This window comes from Acinonyx jubatus, chromosome C1 (genome assembly GCF_027475565.1).
Source record: "Acinonyx jubatus isolate Ajub_Pintada_27869175 chromosome C1, VMU_Ajub_asm_v1.0, whole genome shotgun sequence".
Taxonomy (NCBI): Eukaryota; Metazoa; Chordata; class Mammalia; order Carnivora; family Felidae; genus Acinonyx; species Acinonyx jubatus.
In genome coordinates, this window is record NC_069381.1 from 11,507,501 (window position 1) to 11,534,282 (window position 26,782).

The 26,782-nt window shown below is 49.9% G+C and overlaps 2 protein-coding genes across 2 annotated transcripts in view; one reads left to right on the forward strand and one right to left on the reverse strand.

Moving 5' to 3' along the window:
* ZBTB17 (zinc finger and BTB domain containing 17) overlaps nucleotides 1-9,525 on the reverse strand; it is a 32,591-nt gene extending 23,066 nt beyond the window's left edge. The window contains exons 1-2 of the mRNA XM_027060323.2: nucleotides 9,371-9,525; nucleotides 6,977-7,059 (exon numbers count right to left, since the gene is read on the reverse strand). The gene's annotated coding sequence lies outside the window, so the exon portion shown is untranslated. The remainder of the gene's footprint in view (nucleotides 1-6,976; nucleotides 7,060-9,370) is intronic.
* Nucleotides 9,526-19,270: 9,745 nt separating this feature from the next.
* Nucleotides 19,271-22,281, forward strand: SRARP (steroid receptor associated and regulated protein). Its single transcript, XM_015072936.3, has 2 exons — nucleotides 19,271-19,401; nucleotides 21,720-22,281. Exons 1-2 carry the CDS (start codon nucleotides 19,320-19,322, stop codon nucleotides 22,145-22,147), a joined length of 510 nt encoding a protein of 169 aa, XP_014928422.3. The 5' UTR covers nucleotides 19,271-19,319; the 3' UTR covers nucleotides 22,148-22,281.
* The last annotated feature ends 4,501 nt before the right edge of the window (nucleotides 22,282-26,782 follow it).

The following is a 26,782-nucleotide window of genomic DNA, read 5'->3' on the forward strand; positions in this document are numbered from 1 at the left end:
AGCGTCCAACTTCAGCTCAGGTCATGATCTCACAGGTTTGAGTCCCCCAGCAGGTTCTGGGCCAACAGTTCAGAGCCTGGAGCCTGCTTTGGACGGACTCTCTCTCTCTCTCTCTCTCTCTCTCTCTCTCTCCCCCCCGCCCCTCCCCCACTCATGCTGTCTGTCTCTCTCAAAAATAAACATTAAAAAAATTTTAGGTGTGCCTGGGTGACTCAGCTGAGTGTCCGACTTTGGCTCAGGTCATGATCATGCTGCTCTTGGGTTCCAGCCCCACATCAGGCTCTGTGCCAACAGCTCAGATCTGTGCCTCCCTCCCTCTCTCTGCCCCTCCCCAGCTCATGCGCTCTCTCTCTCAAAAATGAATAAACATTAAAAAAGCTTAAAAGTTGTTTTAAATAATGAGATTTTTGAAAAAGGAAAAAAGAAATCAGCCCCCTATCTCATAGCATACACAAAAATAATTTTAAATGGACTAAAGACCGTAACGTAAAAGGCAAAATCAAAAAATGTTTGGACGACAACATACAGGGGAATATTTTATAAAGTAGGAAGGAAGTTCTAAAAAGGAACAGAAAGTGCAAACCATAAAAGAAAAAAAAATGATAAACATTAAAATTAAGAATTTGTTTAAAAAAAAACCACAGTGAAAAGCAACAAACAGGAGGAAACGGACAGGTACAACACATATAACCGACAAAGGGCCAGTCTACAAAACAAAAACCAAAAACAAACAAGAAATCCATATACAATAAAAAGACAGGGGAGCCCGGGTGGCTCAGTCGGTTGAGCGTCCGACTTCAGTTCAGGTCATGATCTCGCGGTTTGTGAGTTTGAGCCCTGCGTCGGGCTCTGTGCCGACAGCTCAGAGCCTGGAGCCTGCTTCGGATTCTGTGTCTCCCTCTGTCTGCTTGTACTCTGTCTCTCACATTGTCTCAAAAATAAATAAACATTAATAAATAAAATGAAATAAAATCGACAACCCAGTAGAGAAATAAGCAAAAGATTTAAGCAGCTTTTTCACAGCAGCTGAAACCTGAATAAGTATACGAGGGACACCTGGCTGGCTCAGTCAGGCGAGCACGTGCCTCTTACTCTCAGGGTCGTGAGTTCAAGCCCCACATTGGGTGTGGAACCTCGTTAAACAAGAATTTTCATAAGTATATGAAAAGATGCTTAGCCCACTAATAATCATGAAAATGCAAATCAAACGCACACAAGACGTCATTCCCATCAGATTACTAGAAATTAAAAAAAAATTTTTTAACGTTTATTTATTTTTGAGAGACAGAGAATGAGCAGGGGAGGAACAGAGAGAGAGAGGGAGACACAGAATGCGAAGCAGGCTCCAGGCTCTGAGTGTCAGCACAGAGCCTGACACGGGGCTTGAACCCATGAACCGTGAGATCATGGCCTGAGCTGAAGTCAGTTGCTTAACCCACTGAGCCACCCAGGTGCCCCAGATTACGAAAAATTTTAGAGCCTAATAAAACCAGAGTTGGGAGGATGTGAAACAAACAGAATTTTCAGTTGAACTGTAAACGGGGGAAGGCACTTTGGAAACGGTAGGCATTATTTGGTTGGGCTGAAGGTCACACACCCTGAGATTCAGCCACACTCCCGAGGGTGCACCCTGCAGAAGCTGCACGTGGGGGCCAGGAATGCTCACAGCAACACCGTCTCAGCAAAATACTCAACAACCCAGAAGTCCGCTAGCAAGAGAAAGGATAAGTAAATTCTCCTGCAAGGGAACTTTATCCGTGAAAGTGAAATACAACTACAGGCTGTTAACATGCATCACTCTCAAGAACCCATATTAAGCCAACAATTTAAGAAACTAAAGAAAACAACATGATTATATTGAGTTCAAAACATGCAAAATGAGGGATGCCTGGGTGGCTCATTTGGTTGAGTGTCGGACTTCGACTCAGGTCACGATCTCACAGTTGGTGAGTTCGAGCCCCGCGTCGGGCTCGGTGCTGCAAGCTCAGACAGGCTCCAGGTCTGAGCACATCTCCCTCTCTCTCTGCCCCTCCCCTGCTCATGTGCACGCACTCTCTCTCTCTCTCAAAAAAATAATAAAAACAAAAAAAACATGCAAAATGAGACAACACATTGTTTAGCAATACAAACACACGTGGTTGAAACTGTAAAGAGAATGATAAAAGCAAAACTGTGATGAGCTGGGGGCGGGGGCAGGACAGGACAGGATCAGGGAGGGGTGTTCCAAAGGTAACAAACGGTAACATTCTTATTTGTAAACTGAGCCATGGGTACATGGGTTTCCTTGTATCTATTCTTTATGCTGTATATATTTCTTTGTATCTACTCAATATTTAACAAAAAACAACTTACAAAATTAAACAATGTTCTTTCTGACTTTAAACAATGTTTTTGTTTTTTTTATTTTATTTATTTTGAGAGAGAGAAAGAGAGGGTGAGCAGGGGAAGGGCAGAGAGAAACAGGGGGAGAGAGAGAATCCCAAGCAGGCTCCACACTGCCAGCACAGAGCCCCATGCAAGGCTCAAACCCACAAACCGTGAGATCGTGACCTGAACCGAAACCAAGAGTCAGACGCTTAACCGAGACACCCGGGCGCCCCTAAACAATGTTTCGAGGCATGAACTTGGGCAGCTGAGTTACAGTAAACCAGGAAAGTCCCTGACGGGGGCCCCCCACTGCCAAGACTACCGAAATGGGACGTGCTGCACACCAGGCTCGGAGCGCCTAGAGAAACAGCTTCCCGCTGGGCACCAGCGCCTCCCATTTGGGACAGGAAAGTGGCTGCTTTGATTAATAACAGTTCCAGCATAGGAAGTGGTGTGGGTGGGGTGGGGGGAACAGGTTCTACTGCCAGACCTCTTATGACAAAAGCTGAGTGCTTTTTCTTTCTTTTTTTTGGGGGGGGGGGGGGTGGGTTCCAGCTTTACTGAGAAATAATTGACATACATCACTGGGTAAGTTTAACGTGTACAGCTCGTCTGAGTTGCCATATATGGTGACGTGTGATCACAACAGGTGCAGCTGACATCCTCCTTCTCACAGAGATACAAGAAAAATAAAGAGGGGCACCTGGGTGGCTCAGTTGGCTAAGGGGCTGACTCTTGGTTTCGGCTCAGGTCATGATCTCCCAGTTTGTGAGTTCAAGCCCTGAGTTGGGCTCTTTGTTGACAGTGTGGAGCCTGCTTGGGATTCTCTCTTTCTCTCTCTCTCTCTCTCTCTCTCTCTCTCTCTCTCCCTCCCTCCCTCTCTCCCTCCCTCTCTCTGCCCCTCCCCTGCTCGTGCTCTCTCTGTCTCAAAATAAATAAACTTAAAAAAGAAAGAAAAGGAAAACAATTTTCTCCTGTGATGAGGGCTCACAGGATCTACTCTCAATGGCCCCCCTTTTGTCACACGGCAGTGTCAGCTGCAGTCGTCAAGATGTCAGAGGAGGCTTCTGATGTTACCAGGAACCCACTGCACCTGCTTTCGGGGTGGTCCCGCCCTCAGCGGGAACCGCCACCCCCGAGCCTCCGCAGGCGGCTGTTTAGACAGGACTGAGCAACTCCCACTTCTCACCAGGCCCTCTGCTTCTTTCCTTGGAAGTTCAAGGCTTACATCTCTCCAGTTCCTGACAAGCAGGCTTGACTCCCCGAGCCCAGAGCCCAAGCCCCGGTTTTCTGCATGAATCCGTGGCGATTACAGCCCGGAGGTCTACTTTCACTGGCCCTTGGATGGGTAGCTACTGGTGGCAGGGGGACCCACGAGAGGGCCGGGTACCTGTGCCGACAGCGCACACGTCCGCAGCAAGTGCGGAAACCGCTCAGCAAACGCTTATGCTTTGACCTCTGTTATTTCAGTCATTTAGAAACCGTGGCCAGCAAAGGAAGGAGGAAGTGGTCTCCAGGACAACATGCTTTGTGCACACAAACGTATCTGGAGTTTTTAATTTTCTCTCGGGCTGGGTCCCTCCCTTTTGTGACCACCCGCGCAAGCACCATCCTTCGAGGAATTTCAGGACGGTAAAGAGTGAGCCACCTGGTCTTTTATGTGGCAAACTAGTAAAACCCTGAAGCCCCGCCCACAGAGGCTGCCCTTCTACACGCAGGAGCTCAGTGTCTAAACAAAATCAAACCACTCGATGCTTACAAAACGGTCCTCCCTAGATACACACAGAGACATATACATGCATGGAATAGCTCTGGAAGGATCCACAGATACCATTAACAGTTCTCTGGGAGGGGAACTGGGTCAGGTATGGAAGGCTGACTCGCCTCCCCACAAGGCATTCTTCGGAACCTTCTGACTTTTGTACCTTATACGTATTCCTACACCAAACATTTTTCTTCTTCCTCAACTGTGCATGCTCTTTTTTGACCCTCTCAAGGGTCCTCTTCTCCTAACTAACACATAATAACACCAGTTACCAATTATGGAGTCAGGGACCCGACTAAGCATTTCACATTCATCACCCCATCAATAATTCCAGCCAATAAAGTTATGTGTGAGGTCATCAGTATCCCCATTTTACAACGGAAGAAACTGAGGCTTGGAGAGACCAAGTATTTTGCCCAGAGGCACATCTAGTGGGTATAAGAACGAGTAAGAGTCCAGGTATGTCTGACTTCTAACCAGTACCCTACACTGCAGGCTTCTAGCGGGAGACCATCTGGCCCCAGGAGATGTTTGGCAATGTCCGGAGTCACGTTTCATCGTCACAGCTGGTGAGGTAGGTGAGTATTACAGGCATCTATGGGTGGAGACCAGGGATGCTAGAACCATCCCGAAGTGCACAGGACAGCTCACAACAAAGATTTACGCAGCTCTGAATGTCGATAACACCAAGATTGAGAAGGGGCTGCCTGGGCGACTTCGTCGGTTAAACATCCGACTTCGGCTCAGGGCATGAATCTTGTGGTGAGTTTGAGCCCCATGTCAGGCTCTGTGCTGACAGCTGGGAGCCTAGAGCCCGCTTCAGGGAAACAATTCTGTGTTTCCCTTTCTCTCTGCCCCTCCCCCACTCACACTCTGTCTCTCTCACTCTCAAAAATAAAGGAACATTAAAAAAGAAAAATTGAAAAAAAAAATCAAAGTGGAGAAACCATGCTCTACTAGAAAAAGACAGAGGAACTATCTTCTGACCTAAACTGTCAAATCTCACAGGTCACCATTTTATTTTACACCCCTACTCCAGCCAGATACCAAATAAACCGTCAGGTTTCTCCTGTCTTCAATCAATAGCAGGCCAACCCCACATCACGCTGGGGTTCTCTCCAACCTGACTGCTGGTTCCTCCCTAGCCAGCCAAGGCTGATCATTCATCCACCCAAGCATGTCTACTGAGCACCAGCTACGTGCCGGGGACCAGAAGAAACAAGCCCCGTCCCCGCCTGCACGATGCCAATGGGCCAACGGGGAGACGGAGAAACCTAGGATTATCCCGTGAGGTAGGAATGCACTGAGACATCAGTGCAGGATGCTAAGAAATCAACAGAGGAGGAGCTCTACCCTCAGCTGGGGTGGGTGACCGGGCAGGGCCCAGAGAAGGCTTCCCAGCAGCATTTGAGCTTATGGGAATTCAACAGGCAGAGGCAATCCTTCCCTTCCCAAAGGACCCCTCGCCAGACCATTCAGAGTACGGTCTCTGAGAATCCACAGATGGACCCCTTTAATCAGAGAGCTTGGCAGAACTCCCAGAGCGGTCGCTGATCCCCTCTGGACAATCGGGATAATTCCTGCCTTGAGCGAGGACACAACCCGGCTTCCCCACAGGGAATTCTCAAAACAATTCTGTGATGTAGGTACTGTTATCCCTATCTGACAGAGGAGGAAACTGAGGCACAGCAGTGACATAACTGGCCCTCAGGATACAGAGCCACTAAACAGAGATTCACACCTAACACCAGAGTCCTCACCGCCTACGAGGGGAGCTTCACAAATGTCAATCCAAACACGTTGTTCAGTCTGGATCTCCCCCCCCCCCCCCCCCATCTCAGCAGAGCCTTCCACCATCAGTCATCCTTCCCCTGGATCGCCTCACACTTGGGAATAGACCCCCGTAGTGTTCCTTGTGTTGTATGGTGATTACCCACACAGCTAAGAGCTCCTTGCTCCCAGGATCCAGTCTTCCCTAGCTAGCACCTGGCATGGCGTCTGACCTGCTGGGCACAGGAAGCGCTGAATGCATTAAGAAGCCAGGACTCCCTGTGCCCAAGCATGTCAACCCACCTGAAGCCAGAGCAGTCTGCCTTGGGGAGAACGCCCAGCCCTCTGTCACCAATACAGGGGACGTTCCCTCAGGCTGGGCCCAAGCCCCAGGGTCAGCAATCCAGTCACACAGGGATCAAGCAGGCTCCCTTAGCCAGCTTTCCCTCCAGCTTTGGGACAGTCATGATTCGTTCTTTGGTGGTACACCAGATGCTTATGTTTGGGGACATGCTGTACAAGAATACAGATCTTTAAACATTAGAACCTTAAAAGGAATGAACATGTACTCCCCACTCTGTCTGCCAGATGGGGTGCAGACAATAATGGCAGGGGCTGGAGCGGCCAGCTTGGACCAGGAGACGGAGATCTGGGTTTGAGCAAGGAGAGCCACATGATCACTAGAACCCCATTTCCGGATACTTCACAGAACAGAGCAGGATGCCCTACCAACTCTGGACTGCCGACTTCTAGATTATCAAGAGGAGAGGAGTAAATTTCGAGTTTGTTTCAGCCACTGTATTTTGGGATTGCTTGGCTGGAGCATGTTAGGCTGTATTTGATTAAAACAAGGTGTGAGCATTTGCCCAGTGATTAACCTAGTCTGGTCTTCATTGGTAAACCACGAATAATGACAGCAACAATCTCCCAGCCACACTCACATACTGTCCTCACTGTATAGCTTGAAAGAAAAAGCTGCCTTGAAAGGGTGACTTGAATCGCGCTGAGCCTAGAGGAGAAGGACAAGCGAGCTGACCTTCTGGTTTGTTTCATCCTCGAGCATTACCGACATACCTCAGATTTCCAAGGAGCCCAGGCTACTCTTTTCTGACAGTGTGCGTAAACTCCAGCTTGGCTCTCCTCCTCCAGCTCATCACCTGAATCAAAGACACCCAAGCGGAAAATCGGATGAGAACCTGCAAGGCACCTGCTCCCTTAAAGCCGCCCTTTTGGGGCGCCTGGGTGGCGCAGTCGGTTAAGCGTCTGACTTCAGCCAGGTCACGATCTCGCGGTCCGGGAGTTCGAGCCCCGCGTCAGGCTCCGGTCTGATGGCTTGGAGCCTGGAGCCTGTTTCCGATTCTGTGTCTCCCTCTCTCTCTGCCCCTCCCCCGTTCATGCTCTGTCTCTCTCTGTCCCAAAAATAAATAAACGTTGAAAAAAAAAATTTTTTTTTTAAAAAAAGCCGCCCTTTTTCACTCATCCATGAAACACAGGCAAATTCAGAGCCCAAAGTCAGTCCTCAGTACAAGTTCGTTCGGATCATTATCGGCCTGCTGCGTGCCGGACCCTGTGCCGGCCACCCGGGACACAAAGATGAGTAAACCCTCTCCCAGCCCTCACACACCCCTGCTTACCAGAAAGACATAACACAACGCTGAAAAGCAAGAGCGACAAGGCTGTGCCCAAGTTACCACATTGCTACAGCATTAGCATCCCTCCGGGGGGTCTCAGACACTCTTGCTTTCCCATGAAATATACTCTTGCCCTAGGTGAGCACACCCACTCCCACAACCTTAGTGACTTTTGATGGAGGACGACTTCTAGCTCGCCACTGTATAGTCCCACTTGACTGCTCCACAGGCACCTGCTTTCAACGTGTTCAAAACTAAACGTATCTTCCCTTCTCACAGCTACTCCCCGTCCTGTTCCCTATCACACTGAGTGGCACCGCCACCTGTGGGTCACAAGTGTGAGGTCAGTCCCGACACCTCTCTGCCCCTAGGAGCCACAGACACAAATACGTGGTTCTGATACTGCCCTGAAGGAAGAAAAGCATAAAAGCTCTCCTTGCTCATCTACGTAACCACCAAGTTTTGCCAGTTCTCCAAAACCTCTCTCCCCACCCTCTGCCTCTGACCTAACTCAAGACCACCCTCATTTCTCACCTGGATTCTTCTAGCAGCCTCTTAACGGGTCTCCAGGCCTGCTCCCTTTAACGCCTCCTCCACATAAACAGGTGATCTTTCTAATCCACACATCTGACTCTTACATGGCTTTCCATTAACCCAAAACTTAAAAGCCCTTAACTAGGTTCACAAGGTCCCACAGGACCAGGCCACAGCCTGCTTCTTTAGTCCTACCTCTTGTCTCTGTCTCTAGGGCAGAGAACTCAATTCAGTTGTGCCAGTAGCCCCTAAACTTTCTCACAAACTCCCGTCTTCAGGTGAGAATCCTCCCCCTTTTCTTGCATCCGTTAGGTCTCAGCCTCCTGGGGAGAGAAAGCCTCCCTCGATCTGCCTAGACTGAGTGAGATGCCTCTACTCTGTTTCCCGAGCAAGGAGAACTTTTATGCTTTTCTTCCTTCAGGGCAGTTTCAGAACCACGTATTTGTGTCCACGGCTCCCACAGGAGTCTCTGAGCTCTGGGGGATGACCACGAAACGAACAGTCACAGCAACACACACACACAGCATTTACGTTATGCTAGGAAGGGTTCTCCACACCTTGCACCTGTTACCTTATTTCATCTTTAGAACCTTAGGGGGCAGGTTTTATTACCATCTCTGCTTTAAGGATGAGGAAACCGGGGCAGACAGCGAGAACCTCACGTGTTTCAGGACACAGCCCGCAAGCACCGAGTCCGGATCCAAACCCCGGCTGCCTGGCTCCACAGTTCACACTTTCAACCACTCCACCAGGATCAAGTCTGTCTGGCGCACTCGCTCTAGCCTCACAACCTATCAGGTGCCTAGCCGCCGCGGGCGGAAGGAAGGAATGAATGAAAGGATCCTGTACAGGGGCAGTGTAGACCTCCCACTCTGCCAACACCTCCTGGTCCGGCAAGCCCGTGCCCTCCTGCCCCCGACGCGCCGACGCGAGCTGCCCCGACACCGCGCCACGCTGCGGCCGCAGAACGACCACCCGCCACGGCGCGCGAGGTCAAGGGACGGTGACAGCCGGGCGGCGGGGGCGGAGATGCTACGAGCCGGGGTGTCACCCAAGCCGGGAGGCGATTCGCGCTCCCTCGCGGGAACTGCCGGTCCGCTCGCCCCCTCAGCGCTCGCTCGCCTGGCGGCTGCCCCGCACCCCCTTGCCCCGCGGGGTCACCCCCCAATCCCGGTTCCCTTCCCATTCCACCTCCCTCCCCTCCCCCACACAACCGTCCCCGGCGTCCCGCTGCGCCCCATCCTTCACCGCCTCCGCCCGGCTCCCGGGACTCCCCGGGCCCCGGGCGTCTGCTGGCCCTCACCTGCCATGTCCCGGACCCCACCGTAGAGGGAGGTGCATCACGGCCGCGAGAAGGCCGGGGACGGCACTTCAGAGCAGACAAAGGGCGCCGCCATGTCAGAGTCGGGCGGAACCGACCTCGCCGGCTTCCCGGCTGCAACTTCCGGCGCATGCGCAGCGCCCGCGCCGGCCGAGGACCGCGGACAGGCGCATGCGCCTACCTGCCCAGAAGTTCTGTATTGCACAGTACTTCGGCACTTAGAATTGTCCTCATTGTAACCCTTCCTTGGTTTTCTGTTCCAAACATAACAGTAACGGCTTCTCCGCGTTCAGCGCTTACTGTGTGCCAGGCACTGTTAAGCGCTTTACGCGTATGATCTCCTTAAATCTTCTCACTAACCGTGGGGTTAGGCTTTTTTCTCCCCCTTTTGAAGAAGAGAAAACGGAGGCCCCGGAAGGTTGAACGAATTGCCCATTGTCACGTATCTTACAAGTGGTGGAGCAGAGATGTGAACCAGTTGTGTGGCTCCAAAGCAGCAGATCCCCATTTATGTTTTTCTACCTTCTGAGCCAATCATTACCCCGTTCTCTATTTAGGGCAGAGCCAGGATTAGCCTGGGTGTGAATGAGGGTGCTAGAAACAAAAAAAGTGTCTGCAGACGTGAACAGTCCTTCTCTGGCCTCTTTCCAACTTTAAAGCACCTCTAGGCCATTGACTTCTCTATTTCCTCACAGTTCGCGGGCTCTCTCCTTTCTTCACTTCTGATCCTGTTGATTTCCCGTGAATGTTAACCACACTCTTGTCACCATCCTGAACGCCTTTGCTCCCTTGCCTTTTTGTCGTATGGGTTTTGATGAGGTTTTGGGGTGATGGTGGGGTGGTCCGGAGCCAACAGCCAAGAAAGAATTCTTGAAGACATCTTTGGTGCAAAAAGGTGATTTTATTAAAACACGGGGGCTGGACCCGTGGGCAGGAAGAGCTGCACCGGGGTCCTGACGGGTAACTCATTATATACCCTCAGGTTGGGGGGGGGGGGTCAGGGATAGAGTGAGTCCCTAAGGCATTTTTGTAAGCAAGTTTTCCGGGACCTTGAGGGGCTAGCTGTTGCTAGGGAAATGCCATTTATTACCATTTAATAAAACCGTAGTCATGTGACCCTTCAGATGTATATCAGGGGGCCATAAGCTTGGAGTAGGATTGCGATTGCCAGCATGTATCTTGGAGCAGTTGAGATAAAGGAAGTAGACTTACAGGATCCTCAAGGTTGGGATGATGTTAAGATTCTCTTTTGCCCCTAGCAAAGTGTCATCATCGAGGCAGCTGGGATCCTAGAGGGAGGTCACTCTGCTTGTTTCAAGGACTTGTCAGTGGGCTATAGGCCTATTAAATTAGGAATTTGATTTTTCACTTGCCTTAGTTTCCCACATCACCATGGCAAGCACTTGAACTGCTTTCCTTTGGTTTTGGGTAGCCAGGAGTGTCCCAGAAACATCACACATGTATGTTCAACCGGGGTGGGCGTGGGGGGTACTGTTAGCCTGTACTTTGCCCTCAGCTTGCCCCACACTCCCTCATCAGGTTTGGTAAGCTTTCCAACCCTCAGTAAATCCAGCTTCTCCTTTACTCTTTGATTGCACCCACAGCCAAGCACAGCTGGAGGAAGTACCCAAAGGGACAGACTGTTACCTACAAATTCATGATGGCTAGCCTGAAAAGGAGCTTCAGCAAACATGGGTCAGCCAAGTCACCACTCCTCCCTTCACAACAACTAGGAAAACCAAAAGGACTCAGTAGCAGGTTGACTTCACTCTTTCTTTTAAAGAAAATCATAGCAAATCTGATAGGACCCCTCTTGTGCTCCCAATACGAAGGACACAGACCTACCTCTGTGTTCATCTGTGCTGGGTATAGTCCACCCACTCCTTCCAGAATCGAAAAAGTTCAAATACCATTTCCCACACTCAGTTGCAGTTAGAATTCCAGATACAGATGAGTTCTGCAAGTTGGTAAGAACTGTCCTACCGATGTTAGCTCATTGCAGCTGGCAAGCAAGGTCATGCACGTGTGAGGGTCTTCAACAGTGCATGGTGGCCAGTCTCCAGCTCCACTAGTGTTCAGAAGCCATCTGTGAGATGGTGACAGCCAAACTCAGCATTCCAGCGCCCGGGAACCAGCTTCTAGTCCCAAATCTAGATCCGTGGATTCCTGCTGGTGATCTGTTGAATGCAATAATCTCAGTGGTGGCTTCTTGATTCCTCACTTTCCTGACTGTGGCAGAAGTAAAAGCGTCTGACTGGTGAGTTCCATGGTGTTCTGAGAGCCATTACTAGGGGACCAGTCTAGAGACCATTCTTTCAGCCCCTCCAATAATGTTATAAACACTTAATTTTCTGTATCGAATTCCTTTTAGGTTAAAGGAAGACTAGAGACAACATGAGGGATCCTTGTAGTGATGGAAATGTTGGGCACCTTGACTGTATCCATGTAAATATCCTGGTCGAGATAGTGTTCTATAGTTTTGCAAGATGTTAGCGTGGGGGTAACTGGGTAAAGAAGGAGGTGGTGGCATTGCTCTGTATTGTTTCTTAAGATTGCATGTGAACCTACATTCTTTTTTTTTTTTTTTTTTTTTTTTCAAAATAAAAAGTTTAAAGAGAAAGCCCAGCAAGGTTTCTATTTCTGCAGGAAACTGACCCCCAAGGGGTCAGGGCATTAGATTTGAAGGTGATGCAAATCTAGCCTATTTTGTGCAGGGGAAAAAATAGTTACAGAAGTTATCACTTATCACAATAAGTATTGTTGCCTGGGGGAAAGTGCCTAATAAAGACATGCTTTGGTAGATGGAGTAGTTACTGCAATTGAACATGATGGGGAAAATGAGGATAATGAGGACTCGTGGGTAGGTTGGCTATTCATAATTTCACTGAAGACTTTCAAAAAAAAAATTAGGGTTTAAATTCTCAGCTCAAGACAAGACCAGAGAAGCAAGGGCCATTCGTGACTACTCTAAACATTTGATCTCCTCTCTTGTAGCTACAGGGCTTATGCAACCAAAAATTCGAGCTGATCCTGTAGGTTGCTGAATTGTAATATAATTGCAATAAAGTTGTATTCACAGCCTGGCCAAGTGCATTGAATGGGAACAAGTGGCAGTTAGGAGTCAAAATAGGGGTGTTTGGGTGGATACAGATGACTAAATGCCCCGCCTCTCCAAATTCGAAATTCAATGAAACTCTTTTGCAGAGAGATGCAGCCCCTTCCTCCCATTGAATGAGACTAACCCTGCTTTCCCTGGGAAGCACGTACTGACCTTATCTGAGGAAGTTATTTTACAAAGAGAGGCTGATTCCTCTCCGAGATCACCATCCTTTATTTGTCCTCAGATCTGAGTCCAGTCCAGAGTGCCCCAGGGAACAAGCACATGGTCTGGGCAGAGAGGTGATGAAAGAGAGAAAGAAAGAAAGAAAGAAAGAAAGAGCAAACCTTAGCTAATAAATGAGCCGAAACCTAGAGACTGTCCATGAAATTTAGACATGCTAAGTCAGGGAGGAAGGAACATAGCATTAGATTTGGCCAAATTTATAAATATAAGTGCACATTGCAGACTTTTGAGTTTTACTGTCCCAGCCCTAACAGCTGAGAATGGTTCTAACGGCACCGTTGGTTGGTTGATTGAGATCTCGACCCAACCGTGGTCTTTATTAAGTGAAGCTGAGATGCCAGAAACTCCTTAGAATAATATCCAAGAAGGGATCGAAACATTTGGGCCACGGGGCTGAGAGCAGGAGCTAAGTATACATTTGTTGATGGAATGAGTGAAGGCTTGTGACTTGCCTGGTTCCTCATTAGGGACGATTGTTTAGTCTATTAATAACTAAGGGACTCCCTCCACCCGGGGCTTCCCCCTCCACTGTCCCCTCCCTTTAGCTATCCGAAGGACACACAGGGCTCTTCGTCATCTCTGGAGTCTCCAACCAAAACCCCATCCACTCCCTACTCTAATGTCCTCCCAAAGCTCAATAATTGTTTACATGTGGGCCATTTGCCCACAAGGAGAACCTCAGTGGTTGACCAACACTTGTGGCTGTAAACTCGAAGGGTTGTAGAGAAACTGACAAATGTCTGTTTATACAATTTCGTTGATCAGTTTGATTACACACAGGTTGAAAATCACAAGTTGAATAACAGTATATGAATTTGTAAGCGCAATGAGTTTTTTTCTCTGCTTATTTGTCATGAAGCAGTTTTCTTAACACTCCACAGGCATCCTTGGCATACGTCCTTGACACACATGTTTTAATTCATCTCCATTTTGGAAATATTACAAAGTACTAGATTAAATAAGGGTATCCAGGGGCGCCTGGGTGGCGCAGTCGGTTAAGCGTCCGACTTCAGCCAGGTCACGGTCTCGCGGTCCGTGATTTCGAGCCCCGCATCGGGCTCTGGGCTGATGGCTCAGAGCCTGGAGCCTGCTTCCGATTCTGTGTCTCCCTCTCTCTCTGCCCCTCCCCCGTTCATGCTCTGTCTCTCTCTGTCCCAAAAATAAGTAAACGTTGAAAAAAAATTAAAAAAAAAATAAATAAATAAATAAATAAACGTTGAAAAAAAAATTTAAATAAGGGTATCCAGCTGACTCGGTGGAGTGCGTGACCCTTAATCTCAGCATCATGAGTTTGAGGCCCATGTTAGGTGTACAGCTTACTTTAAAAGGAAAAGAAAGGAAAAAACAATAAAGTACTAGGTAAAATCATAAAATAAAATAACAGATCTAGAGAAAATATTATTTTCTATATGCCCATCATCCAGATTCAACAGTTATTTTGCTACAGGTACCTAATATATCCTTCCTTTCCTTTTTCTTTCTTTTTTTAATCTCTGAAGTCTAATCTCTAGGGGTGCCTGGGTGGCTCAGTCGTTTAAACGTCCGACTCTTGATTTCAGCTCAAGTCATGATCTCATGGTTGGTGAGTTCAAGCCCCGTGACAGGCTCCACACTCAGAGCCTGCTTGGGATTCTCTCTCTCCCCGCCCCCTCTCTGCCACTCTCTTCCTCTCTCTCTTTCTCTGAATAAATAAAATAAGATAAAGCAAACCCAGATATGTCATTCCATGCTTATATAGTTCAGTGTGCAACTTTTTTTTTCAATGCTTATTTATTTTTGAGAGAGAGAGAGAGAGCATGAGCAGGGGAGGGGCAGAGAGAGAGGGAGACACAGAATCTGAAGCAGGCTCCAGACTCTCAGCTGTCAGCACACAGCCCGACGCAGGACTCGAACCCATGAACCTCGAGATCACGACCTGAGGGGAAGTCAGACACTTAATGGACTGAGCCACCCAGGCGCCCCTCAGTGTGCAACTCTTCAAAAATCATCTTACATTTCCACGATGTAAGATTAAAAGAGGAAGAGGAAGAAGAAGAAGAAGAAGGAGGAGGAGGAGGAGAAGAAGAAAATTCTTTGGAAGCACGTCCTGTAGAAAGTCCCACATTCTGGATTTCTCCGTTTGCTTCCTTGTGCTGTCATCTACCTCTTCTCTCCTCCTATTTCCTGTAAATTAGCTACAGAGGCCTGAGTAGATTTGGATACGACATTTTTACTAAGAACATGTCCCTAGGTGCTGCTGAGTGCTTCTCTTGAGTCCCATTGAAAGGGCCAGCCAACTCCATCTTGTTCTGTGTCCTTCACCTTGACCACACCTCCTCCCCTTGAGTAACCCCCCCTCACCTGCCTAACAGGACTCGGACCCTTCCCCAAGACCCTTCCCCAGCCAATCGGCTGAGGCCACGGCCATTACCTCACCAACTGCCCCCAGGCCCCAATAAAACCTTTGTCCTTTTGAAACTCTTTCCCTGGTATCTCACCGCTGCTGCGTCAGTGCAAGTAAGGGATTGAGCTCGAGCTAGCTCGAATAAAGGCTCTTTGCTTTTGCATCGGACTCGGCTCCCTAGTGGTCTTTGGGGATCACGAATTCTGGGCATAACACCATCAGAGACCCCTTCAGTGGTGCTAAGACCAGTGGCAGGTTTGGATGACAGCAGCTGGATTCCTTCTTTGGAAAGTTCCCCGTCAACCTCCCATGTAACAGTTTCTTCATTCGAGTCAATGATTTCATTAGAGGTCGTAAAATGATGCATTTCTGATGTTATCATTCTTTTCCACATTTACTAGCTGGATTCTTTTAAAGTTATTTATTTATTTAAGGAACTTCTACCCCCAATGTGGGGCTTAAACTCCTGAACTCAGGAACCGAGATCAAGAATCACGTGCTCTTTCCTACTGAGCCACCCAGGTGCCCCAGCTGGAATTCTTTTGTAAACAAGAACTTTTCCCTCATCAACTAGGGCCAAAGTTACCTGGAAATATAGTTCATTTGGTGGGGTGCCTGGGTGGCTCAGTCGTTTAGGCGCCCAACTTTGGCTCAGGTCATGATCTTATGGTTCATGAGTTCGAGCCCTGCGTCGGGCTGACAGCTCAGAGCCTGGATCCTGCTTCGGATTCTGTCTCCTTCTCTCTCGTTCCCCACCTGCTTGCCCTCTGTCTCTCTCTCAAGAATAAAGAATAAAAAATATATATATAGTTCATTCAGAGAAGTAGGATAGAGCTCGTGTCCTTTTAAAAGAAATAATAACTTTATTGAGATTTAATTCATATACCATACAATTCACCTTCTGCAAGCATATACTTCAGTGGTTTTTAGTATATTCACGGACTCATGCAACCATCACCACTGTCTAATTTCAGAACATTTTCATCACCCCAAAAAGAAACCCTTACACCCATTAGCAATCACTCTCCCCCGCCCCAGCTCCTTGGCAACCACTAATCTACTTTGTGTTGATGACCTTGCCTATTTAGGACATTTGATATAAATGGAATCAGACAACATGTAGTTTCTTTCAAGTAGTTTTCAAGCTTCATCCCTGCTGTGGCAGGTATCATCACTTCACTCTTTTTTTATAGTCAAATAATACCGCGTTGGGGCACCTGGGGGGCTCTGTCGGTTAAGTGCCCAGCTCTTGGTTTCAGCTCAGGTCATGATCTTGCGGTCGGTCGGTAGTGGGTTTGAGGCCCTCATCAGGGCTCACTGGAATTCTCTCACCCTTTCTCTCTGCTCCTCCCTCTCCCTCCCTCTCTCAAAAGAAAGAAAGAAACTTTAAAATAATGATAATAACAAATATTGTGTTGTATGAATATACCACACGTGGTTTATCCATTCATCAGTTGATGGACATTTGAGCGGTTTCCTTCTTTGCTATTGTATATATTCTTACCTTTGCTGTTATAAATACTACTACTCTAAACATTTGCGTACAAGTTTTTGTTTGGACATATGTTTTCACACTGCCAAATGGTTTTCTAAAACGACTACACCATGGGGGCGCCTGGGTGGCTCATTTGGATAAGCTGGAAATATATTCCAGTCACTGTTCTGGTTCTTGGCCTTTGGAATTGCCCTAGTGAAAGAGAGCAAGAAAGGTGTCTTTTGCTATGCTAACAAAGTGACTTTTGGAAAGCCCCTAGGTCACTTAAGGGTGCGCCTGGTTGCCAGGGGAACCAACAAAGTGATTAGAGTTGGAACTTCCAGCCCCACCCAGTGATCTCTGGAAGGGGAGAGGGGCTAGAGGTGGAGTTCTGTCACTAATGGCCAATGATTTAATCAATGACACCACTGTAACGGTGCTCAAAAAAAAAAAAACAAAACAAAACAAAACAAAAAAACCCCAAACCCCAAAACCCCAAAAGGACAGGGTTCAGGGAGCTTTGGGGCTGGTGAACACATGGAGGAGATTCTGGGAAGAGTGGGGCACTCAGTTAGTTTTCCACGCCCTGTTTTCCATGCCCCGCCTGTGCATTTCCTCCAGCTGGCTTCACCTGAGTTGTATCTTTTTATAATAAACTGGTAATCTAGTAAATAAAATGTTTCTCTGACTTCTGTGTGCAGCTCTAGCAAATAAATCCAACCCAAGGAGGGGGTTGTGGGAACCTCTGATCTATAAATCAGAAGCACAGATGGCACTGTGGAATTGCAATTGGCTTGAGCTGTGGGGGAAATTGGCAGTCACGTGGGACTGAGCTCTTCACCTGGGGGATCTGACGCTCTGTCCAGCAAGGTGGTGTCAGAATTGAGTTAATTGGTGGTGTGGGGGGAAAACCCACATACATCAGAACTGATGTTAAAAGTGGAATACCCTTAATCACAAATGCAGAGTCCTTTTTGCTGTGCCAGCACACATGGTCGCAGGTTCCAGGGACTAAGGCATGGATACCTTTGCGGGACCATTATTCTTACAACATACAGAGTTACTTGTGATGTACAGAAGTGATACTGTTTCCATTTAATGTAGCAATACTAATTTTCTTTTTAAAGTAGATTTCCAGTAAATGAGCAAACAGAAACAGACTCATAAATACAGAGAACAAACTGGTGCTTGTCAGAGGGGTGGATGTGGGGAATTAGCAAAACAGGTGAAGGGGATTAAGAGTTACAAACTTCCAGTTATAAAGCAGGGCTGCCTGGCTGGCTCAGTCGGTAGAGCCTGCTACTCTTGATCTCAGGGTTGTGAATTTGAGCCCCGCATTGGGTGTAGAGATTACTTAAAAAGTCAGTTAAAAAAAAATTATTTATGGGGCGCCTGGGTGGCTCAGTCGGTTAGGCGTTGTCGGGCTCTGGGCTGACAGCTCGGAGCCTGGAGCCTGCTTCGGATTCTGTGTCTCCCTCTCTCTCTGACCCTCCCCCACTCACACTCTGTCTCTGTCTGTCTCTCTCAAGAATAAACATTAAAAAAAATTTTTTTTTATTAATTTATTTAAGTAATCTCTACACCGAACATGGGGCTCGAACTCACGACCCTGAGATCAAGGATCACACATTCTTCGGACTGAGGCAGTCAGGCACCTCTAAAAAATAAAATCTTTAATTAAAAAAAAAAAGGAAGTACAAAAAACGATGAAAAGTATAGCATAGGGAATGTAGTTGATAATATTGTAATAGTTTTGCACGGTGACAGATGGGCAGACGGTAAGTACACTTACCGTGGCGAGCATTTCTTCTTATGCGCAAATGTCAAATCACTGTGTCACAAATCTGAAACTAATATAATATTTTATGTCGGGGCGCCTGGGTGGCTCAGTCAGTTAAGTGTCCAAGTTCGGTTCAGGTCATGATCTCCCGGTTTGTGAGTTTGAGTCCCGCGTCGGGCTCTGTGCTGACAGCTCAGAGCCTGGAGCCAGCTTGGCTTGCGATTCTGTGTCTCCCTGTCTGTCTGTCCCTCCCCAGCCTCAAAAATAAACAAACATTAAATATATATATCTTGTAGGTCAACTATGCTTCCCTCGAAAAATAATAAAGTATATATATATATTTTTTTTCAGTAAAAACAGCTGATTTAAAGGATGCTGTGGACTGAATGTGTCCTCCCCAAATTCATATTTTGAAACCTAATCCCAGTGTGATGGTATTAGGAGGTGGAGCCTTTGGGAGGTGATTAGATCATGAGGAGGAAGCCCTCAGGGTAGGATTAGTGTCCTGATAAAAGAGACCCCAGAGAGTACTTGTGTCTTTTCAGCCACCTGAAGACACCGTGGGGAAGACAGCCATCTACGAACCAGTGAGTCCTCATCAAACACGGAATCTGTGGACATCTTGATTTTGGGCTTCCCAGCCTCTAAGATCGGGAGAAATACATGTTTCTTGTTTAACGCCGGACAGGCTAAGACAAAGGACGTGTGGGAAGCGGCTGGAGTTGAAAGACATAAGTATCTGTTTGGTAGAAAAGGCCAGCCTCCCAGCGACCCAACGGCAGTTCTGTTGACATAACCCTGTTGATCAAAGCGATCCCCTAGCTGCCCCAGGCCAGTTCCTGTGGCTCTTGGTGGAATTCACTCTGCAGATCCGGTCTTTGGGTGGGGAGCCTCATCCTGGAAGAGGCCGCCGAGAAGTGCTCCTCCATCCAGGCCCTGTGGAAAGCAGCAATGACCCCCTCAGAAGACCCCAGCGACCCAAAGGCCAGCCCCAAGGTCACGGGCCTGGAGACAGACGTGGAGACCAGTTCAGGTAAGCGATGGCGGAGGGGCGTCAGCACTTCCCAAAGACCAGCCAAGGGGGCCTGGGGAGGGCAGATACGCTCCCCAGAGCCACCAGGATTCTCAAGCCATGGGTGGGCTTCATTTATTTCCTGTGTCAGCAAAGCTACCAGAACGTAAGCTTTCTTCTGAGCCTGTGTCGTGATGAAGGGCATACAGTTGAGAGAATGGATGTATTTGCTGTTTCGGTAACTCCAAAGTTAATTGTTTAAGAGTACAGGCTTTAGGGGTGCCTGGGTGGCTCAGTCGGCTAAGGGTCTGACTTCGGCTCAGGTCATGATCTCGCGGTTTGTGGGTTCGAGCCCCACGTCGGGCTCTGTGCTGACAGCTCAGAGCCTGGAGCCCGCTTCGGATACTGTCTCCCTCTCTCTCTCTCTCTGCCTCCCCTCCCCCATTTGTGCTATGTCTCTGTCTCTCAAAAATAATTAATTGAAAAAATTAAAAAAAAAAAAAGGACTACAGGCTTTGGATTCACAGAGAGCTGCTCTGGTACTTTCTTTGTTGATAAGTGGGCAGATTGGCTCAGGGCTTATCCTGGACCCGGGTGGGAAGGGTACCGAAGAAAGATGGCAGGAATTCCTTCCCAGGCCCGACAGCACAGGTGCTCCTGGTGTGCTCTGAGGCTAAGGACAAGGTTGTGTTGGGAGGGGAGGACCAGCATTTGCACAAACTGGAGTCTCAGTTTTCCTCGTCTGCAAAAGGTGACAGGACCTTCCTCCTGTTTGAGGACCTCATTACTTAAACAGTGTGGTCGGTGGACCAGCAGCACCGGCATCCCCTGGGAGCCTGTTAAAAACTCAGAACCCGGGGGGCTGGGGGGCTCAGTCCGTTGAGCATCCGACTCTTAATTTCTGCTCAGGTCTTGATCTCATGGTTTGTGAGTGAGTTCGAGTCCTGCGCCAGGCTCTTCCCTGACAGCTTGGAGCCTGTTTGGGATTCTCTGTCTCCCTCTGGCTCTGCCCCGTCCCTGCTGTCTCTGTCTCTGTCTCTGTCTCTGTCTCTGTCTCTCCCTCTCTCTCTAAAATAACTACATATAGGCACTTGGGTGGCTGAGTCAGTTAAGTGTCCAATATCAACTCCGGTCATGATCTTACAGTTTGAGAGTTCGAGCCCCGTGTCAGGCTCTGCGCTGACAGCTCAGAGCCTGGAGCCTGCTTCGGATTCTGTGTCTCCTTCTCTCTCTGCCCCTCCCCTGCTCTCTCTCTCAAAATAAATAAATAAATAAACATTGAAAAAATTTTAAATAAAGAAAAAGAAATGTTTTTTTAATGCAGAACCTCACTCCTCCCCCTCCCCCAGTGTATCAGAGTCGGTTACCAGGAGCCCTGATGCCATGGACTCTGCTCCAGCCACTCAGATGGCTGGTATGGGGAAGGCCAGGGTTTAAACTCAGGTCTCCCTGGGGGCAGGAATCCAAGCTTTTAGACCCCATTCTCTTCCCGTCTTTGTGTGTCAGCCAACCTTTCGAGGGAAGGGTTGTTAAACCCTTTAAGGGAAGGGAGGGGAGGGGAGGGGAGGGGAGGGCAAAGGAGGGGGAGGGGAGGGGAGGGCAAAGGAGGGGGGGGAGGGGAGGGCAAAGGAGGGGAGGGGAGGGCAAGGGAGGGGAGGGGGAGGGGAGGGGAGGGGAGGGCAAAGGAGGGGGAGGGGAGGGGAGGGGAGGGCAAAGGAGGGGGAGGGGAGGGGAGGGGAGGGCAAAGGAGGGGGAGGGGAGGGGAGGGGAGGGCAAAGGAGGGGAGGGGAGGGAAGGGGAGGGCAAAGGAGGGGGAGGGGAGGGAAGGAGGGCAAAGGAGGGGGAGGGGAGGGAAGGAGGGCAAAGGAGGGGGAGGGGAGGGAAGGGGAGGGCAAAGGAGGGGGAGGGGAGGGCAAAGGAGGGGGAGGGGAGGGAAGGGGAGGGCAAGGAGGGGGAGGGGAGGGAAGGGAGGGCAGGGAAGGGAAGGGCAGGGAAGGGAAGGGCAGGGCAGGGCAGGGAAGGGAAGGGCAGGGCAGGGCAGGGCAGGGAAGGGCAGGGCAGGGAAGGGAAGGGCAGGGAAGGGCAGGGCAGGGAAGGGAAGGGCAGGGAAGGGAAGGGCAGGGAAGGGAAGGGCAGGGAAGGGCAGGGCAGGGAAGGGCAGGGCAGGGAAGGGCAGGGCAGGGCAGGGCAGGGAAGGGAAGGGCAGGGCAGGAAGGGCAGGGAAGGGAAGGGAAGGGAAGCCCTTTAAGGGAGGGCACCAGGGAACGAAAACCAAACCATGAATGGAAACCACGCTCCGCTGTGCTAACACAGACCTTTGGTCTTTTCCCTCCTTCTAGGTGGGAAGCCAGGCTGCCATCAGAAGGCCATCCCCCCCGCTCACCTGACTTTTGTCATCGACTGTGCTCGTGGCAGACAGATCTCCCTGATAGCACCCCCAGTGCTGCCCCGAGCCCCTGGTCCTAATCTAGGAACCGTCACCCCGCCAATGAAGACTTATATCTTGTTCTGTGGAGAAAACCAGCCCCACCTGACTCAGGAGGCCCCCCTGGGTAGGGGACGCCTTGCCCAGGCCAGGGGGGCCGTGCCACCCTGCAGAGGGACCGGGGCCCCAGATTCCTCCCCAGTCAGTCCACTGGTCCCGCAGGAGGCTCCTGAAGCCAAGGGAAACCCCTTGAAGTCTGTGCCCTCGAGGTCTTCAGCTTGGGGAACTGTCATAGGCTCGCTCAAAGCCCTCTCCTCCTGTGTCTGTGGGCAGGCAGATTAATTGGAAGAGCCTGGCCATGAAGGAGGGGGTTGGCACACCAGGCTCGAGCTCGGGGACTGCAATCCCCAGAACCCAGCCCCCCTTCCCCAGCCAAGCAGAAGTCATTTGTGCCTGAGCCAAGGAAGGGCACTGGATCGACAGCCACCAAGTACACACTCGAGGGTATCCACCTTCCTCCTTCCTATCTTTGTGAGCCTTTCAGCAGAAGCACGATCAGGCACCTGCACATGGAAAGAGACCAGACCATGCATACAGCAAATTCTAACGGAGCGGCTTCCACGTCAGGCTCTGCAAAGTACTGGGGAAGATGACACAGCTTTCTTGGAGCTCCTCCTCCGGGTGGGGGAGAGGGAAAGGGCTAAATATGTAACCAAATAAAGATGATTTTGAATAGTGATGAGCTAATGACTATGTAGGAAGGGAAATGGGGTGCTGGGATGGGAAGCCGTTGGGGCAAAAAGCTTTTCTGACCCCGTGAGTGGCAAAGTGTGATCTAAAAGATCAGAAGGAGGGGCGCCTGGGTGGCTCAGTCAGTTAAGCGTCTGACTTTGGCTCAGGTCGGGATCTCGCACTCTGTGAGTTCGAGCCCCGCGTCGGGCTCTGTGCTGACAGCTCAGAGCCTGGAGCCTGCTTCACATTCTGTGTCTCCCTCTCTCTATGCCCCTCCTCCACTCATGATCTGTCTCTACCTCTCAAAAATAATTTAAGTAAAAGACGAAAAAGCCAGCACTGTGAAAATCCACACTCCCCAGGGCCACCTGGCTGGCATCTGGTCCCAGCACCGGCCAGAGCGGGGTCAGGATGTCCCAGTGCGACAGGCAAGTCACTCCCGTGCAAGTCTGTAGGTCACCGGGAGGCATGGATACCAGGTGGGGGAAATTCCCAGGCAATCCAAAATGGGAAATAAGGGAAACTGCTTCTCAAGGGGGGGCAGAAGGTGCTCAGAAAGGTGACGGGGTATCATGTCTGAACAGATACAAGCAGGAGCGGTTACTTCCTCAGCAGCTACTGCGACCAGCCTCACGTGCCCCTCGGGATACAAGGGACCAGGTGGTCCCCGCCTCCCAGGGCAGTCGTGTTACCCCGCAGGAAGTGGGGTCACTGGAGCGCGTGTGAGGGTGTAAGAGGCAGCGATGTGTGCAATGCTGAATCAACTCATCCGAGGAAGCGTGGCTCAAGGCTTTCTGATTAAGATCGCTGAATGTCCATTTAGCTATTCAATGGCTATTTTATCGGTTTTCTACAAAAACGTGTGTTGGCCATTTGCTCCAGGCCAGGGAAGCGGCCTCCTTGCGGAGCCAGTGTGAGGCAGCACAGATTAGGGAGGTGAGGTCCGAAGAGCTGAGGGGTGTAGTCAGGCCCCACAGACTGGTGTAGTTGGAATAGGCACCCAGGCAAGCCCGGGTTGCTCCTAACCAGAGGGCTGATGGCCTCTCGTCCCAGCAGAATCCCTCCTAGGCAGAGGCGATCCAGAGAGAACAGACATAACTCAGTCCTCCAGAAGCTCACAGCCTGGTGGGAAGCCAGGAAAGGAAGTGACTATTACTATTACTGATAGCTTCTGATAAGTGCAACAGTACGGGTATACAGGATAATGCTGGGGCTGGAGGAGGGTGACCAGTCCATTCTGGGGAGAGGAGATCAGGGAGGGCTTCCTGCAGGAAGTGATATCTAGACTAAGATTTGACCAGTGGAGTGAACCACACAAAGGCAAGGGAGCCAGGATGGGGAGTGTTCCAGGAAAAGGGACCAGAGTCATTCAGTCTAGCTAGAATATTCATTCATTCAGTCACCAAGTATTTATTGGGCACCTGCTGTGTGCCCGGCTCTGGGCTAGACCCCGCACTGGAGCAGTGATAGGACAGACAGGTCCCCCTCTAAAGGAGCTTATTCTCCAGTCGGGATGGGCAACGTGTGCATATGTACACAAAACAGTTGCCAGAGAAGTGGCAGGGACCACATCATGCGATGCCTTATGGGCCACGATGACGTCTTTAGATTTTATTCTGAGATAGGGTCCACTGGAAACTGTGAGCAGTGACGGGCCCAGACCCACCTTTAAAAAAAAAGGTTCCTCCAGGGCCAGTAGAGCATGCGACTGTTCTTTTTTTTTTTTTTTTTAAGTTTATTTATGTAAGTAATTTCTACAACCATCCTGGGGCTTGAACTCAGGACCCTGGGATCAAGAGTCACACACTCTTCTGACTGAACCACCTAGGTGCCCTGGGAATGCAACTCTTGATCTCAGGGTCGTGAGTTCAAGCCCCGTGTTGGGTGTTGGGTGTTGCATTTACTTAAAAAAAAAAAAAAAAAAAAAAAGTTTCTCTAGCTTTTGTGCTGGGACCAGAAGGTAGGGAAGCTTTGGAGGCTGCGCCCTAATCCAGGCAAAGGGAGGTGACGACTTAGACTAGAGAGGGGGTGACAGAGTAATGTGGATGACATCTACCCTTCCTCTCTCCTCCCCTGGTTGAGAATCACTGAATTAGAAGAGCCCAAAGAAATGGCTGCAAAGGTGGAGTTTGAGGCCCTCAAGGAAGAGGGTGGGTCTGTGGCTGCACATCCTACTTTGGAACAGCAGGTGTCGCCCTATCACCAGACTCGAGGGCACCCCATAGGTTGCTGGCTGAGGACAGTTGGAACCTGCTGGGCATGGGGCTAAGGCCCCGGGGTGGGCCACCTAGCGGGGTCCATGGTTTCAGAAGCCAAACCTTCATTCTAACCAACACCCGCTTGGTCTCGATGACTATATGGGTATACCTACTTTAAGTTTATTTCTTTTTTAGTAATCTCTACACTCAATGTGGGGCTCGAACTCACAACCCTGAGATCAAGAGTCTCAAGTTCTTCTGACTGAGCCAGCCAGGAGCCCCGTGACTGTGTATATTTTTATATGTATCACACATCACCCCTGGGAGAGGTGAGTATGACTTTCATTGCCATTTTACAGATGCAGAAAGAGGCAGAGCCCAAATCCAAACCCCAGGGAGTGTGACTATAAGCCACAGCATCATGACCCTGAGCCATGCGGCTGGCACTGCGTTCACATCCGTTCCAGCAGCAAACGGTTTTACAAGGACCCAGCCTGGGGCCTGGCAGTGTGCCGGGAGTGTGTGGGGCTGAGCAGGTGAGCAGGGCCCTCACTGAGGTGGAACACACAGGTGGAGGAGAGCAGCTCAGTTAGTCTCACCACCCACAATCCTGCGCGGCATTATCCCATTTTACAGATGAGGAAACTGAGGCTCAGGTAGGTTAAGCAACTGGCCCGAGGTCACACAGCTAGCAAGTGGCAGAGTCAGGGTTGAAATTAAGGTATTTGACCTCAGAGCTCTGCCTACCAACCACACTGTAGGAGCTTAGCGAAATTCTGTTGAGGGAATGAATAAACGGACCAGTGAGTGAGTTAAAGTGTGAGTAAATGCATGTGTTTCCAGGTTGGTAGCCATGCTTAGGCACTGCGTCCCCAGTGCCTTCAAGTGTGAGTATATAACAGGGGGTGGTCAAGAACTGTGTGAGAAGGGGACACCTGGGGGGCTCAATCAGTTGAGCGTCCAACTCTTGATGTCGTGGGTTCGAGCCCCGTATTGGGCTCCGTGCTGATAGTGTAGAGCCTGCTTGTGGATTTTCTCTCTTTCTTTTCTCTCTCTTTTTTTTTAATCTTTTTTTAACGTTTATTTATTTTTGAGACAGAGAGAGACAGAGCATGAATGGGGGAGGGGCAGAGACAGAGGGAGACACAGAATCGGAAGCAAGCTCCAGGCTCTGAGCCATCAGCCCAGAGCCCGATGCGGGGCTCGAACTCACGGACCGCGAGATTGTGACCTGAGCTGAAGTCGGACGCTCAACCGACTGAGCCACCCAGGCGCCCCGGATTTTCTCTCTTTCTATCTCTCTGCCCCTACCCCATTCATGCTTGGTCTCTCTCTCTCTCAAAATAAACTTAAAAAAAATTGTGTGAGAAGGAGGGGACAGAGAATGGAAGGAAGATGCAGATTTGCAGACCTGCTTCCCCCCTCTGGGGCTCCCTAGGGCCAGCAGCCCTGTCTAGTAGCCCCCAGACTCCCATGAAAGATTGTCTCTGGGTCTGGGCCTTGGAAGGCCTCAGAGCTGGGGACTGGCCCAGCTGGCTGGTGACAGTGAGCCGCAGGCCAGCTGTGGGGTAGCTCAGCTGTGCTGCCTGTAAACAATCCACCTCCCCTGCCCGGAGACTCCTGCCTTGACCACCAGTCCTGCTGGTACTCAAGTCACCACCCATTCAGGACCCTCTGTTATCTCAGGGCAAAGCCAGGTGGGCGGAGTCTTGGTTTTTGTTATTCGGCAAACAAGCACAATTTTAACAAGAGTTTACCATTTACTAAGCTTATACAAAAACACCATCTCTCTCTGGTGCATTCTGGCAGCCCCCGGAAGGGTGGTGCCTGATCTTTGTTTATGGGATGAGGAAACTAAGGCTTCCAGAGGCTTCTCTCTGCCATCTCCACCCCCAGGGCCCAGACAGGGAACCTTTCAGCTCTGCCCTTACCTGCTTTTCATGGACAGAAGGCTGCAGCAATCCGGCAACTCCTCTGAACCCCCTGCCTGAGTCTCGATCTCCACGGAGCCACAGTGTGGGTGAAGCTGAGGAGGTCGGGATCCAAA

What these genes read in the sequence shown, in the direction of transcription:
- SRARP (XM_015072936.3), top strand. Translation starts at nt 19,320, where the DNA reads ATGACCCCCTCAGAAGACCCCAGCGACCCAAAGGCCAGCCCCAAGGTC. An exon ending in AGACGTGGAGACCAGTTCAG is followed by an intron (nt 19,402 to 21,719) that starts GTAAGCGATGGC and finishes CCCTCCTTCTAG; the next exon opens with GTGGGAAGCCAGGCTGCCAT.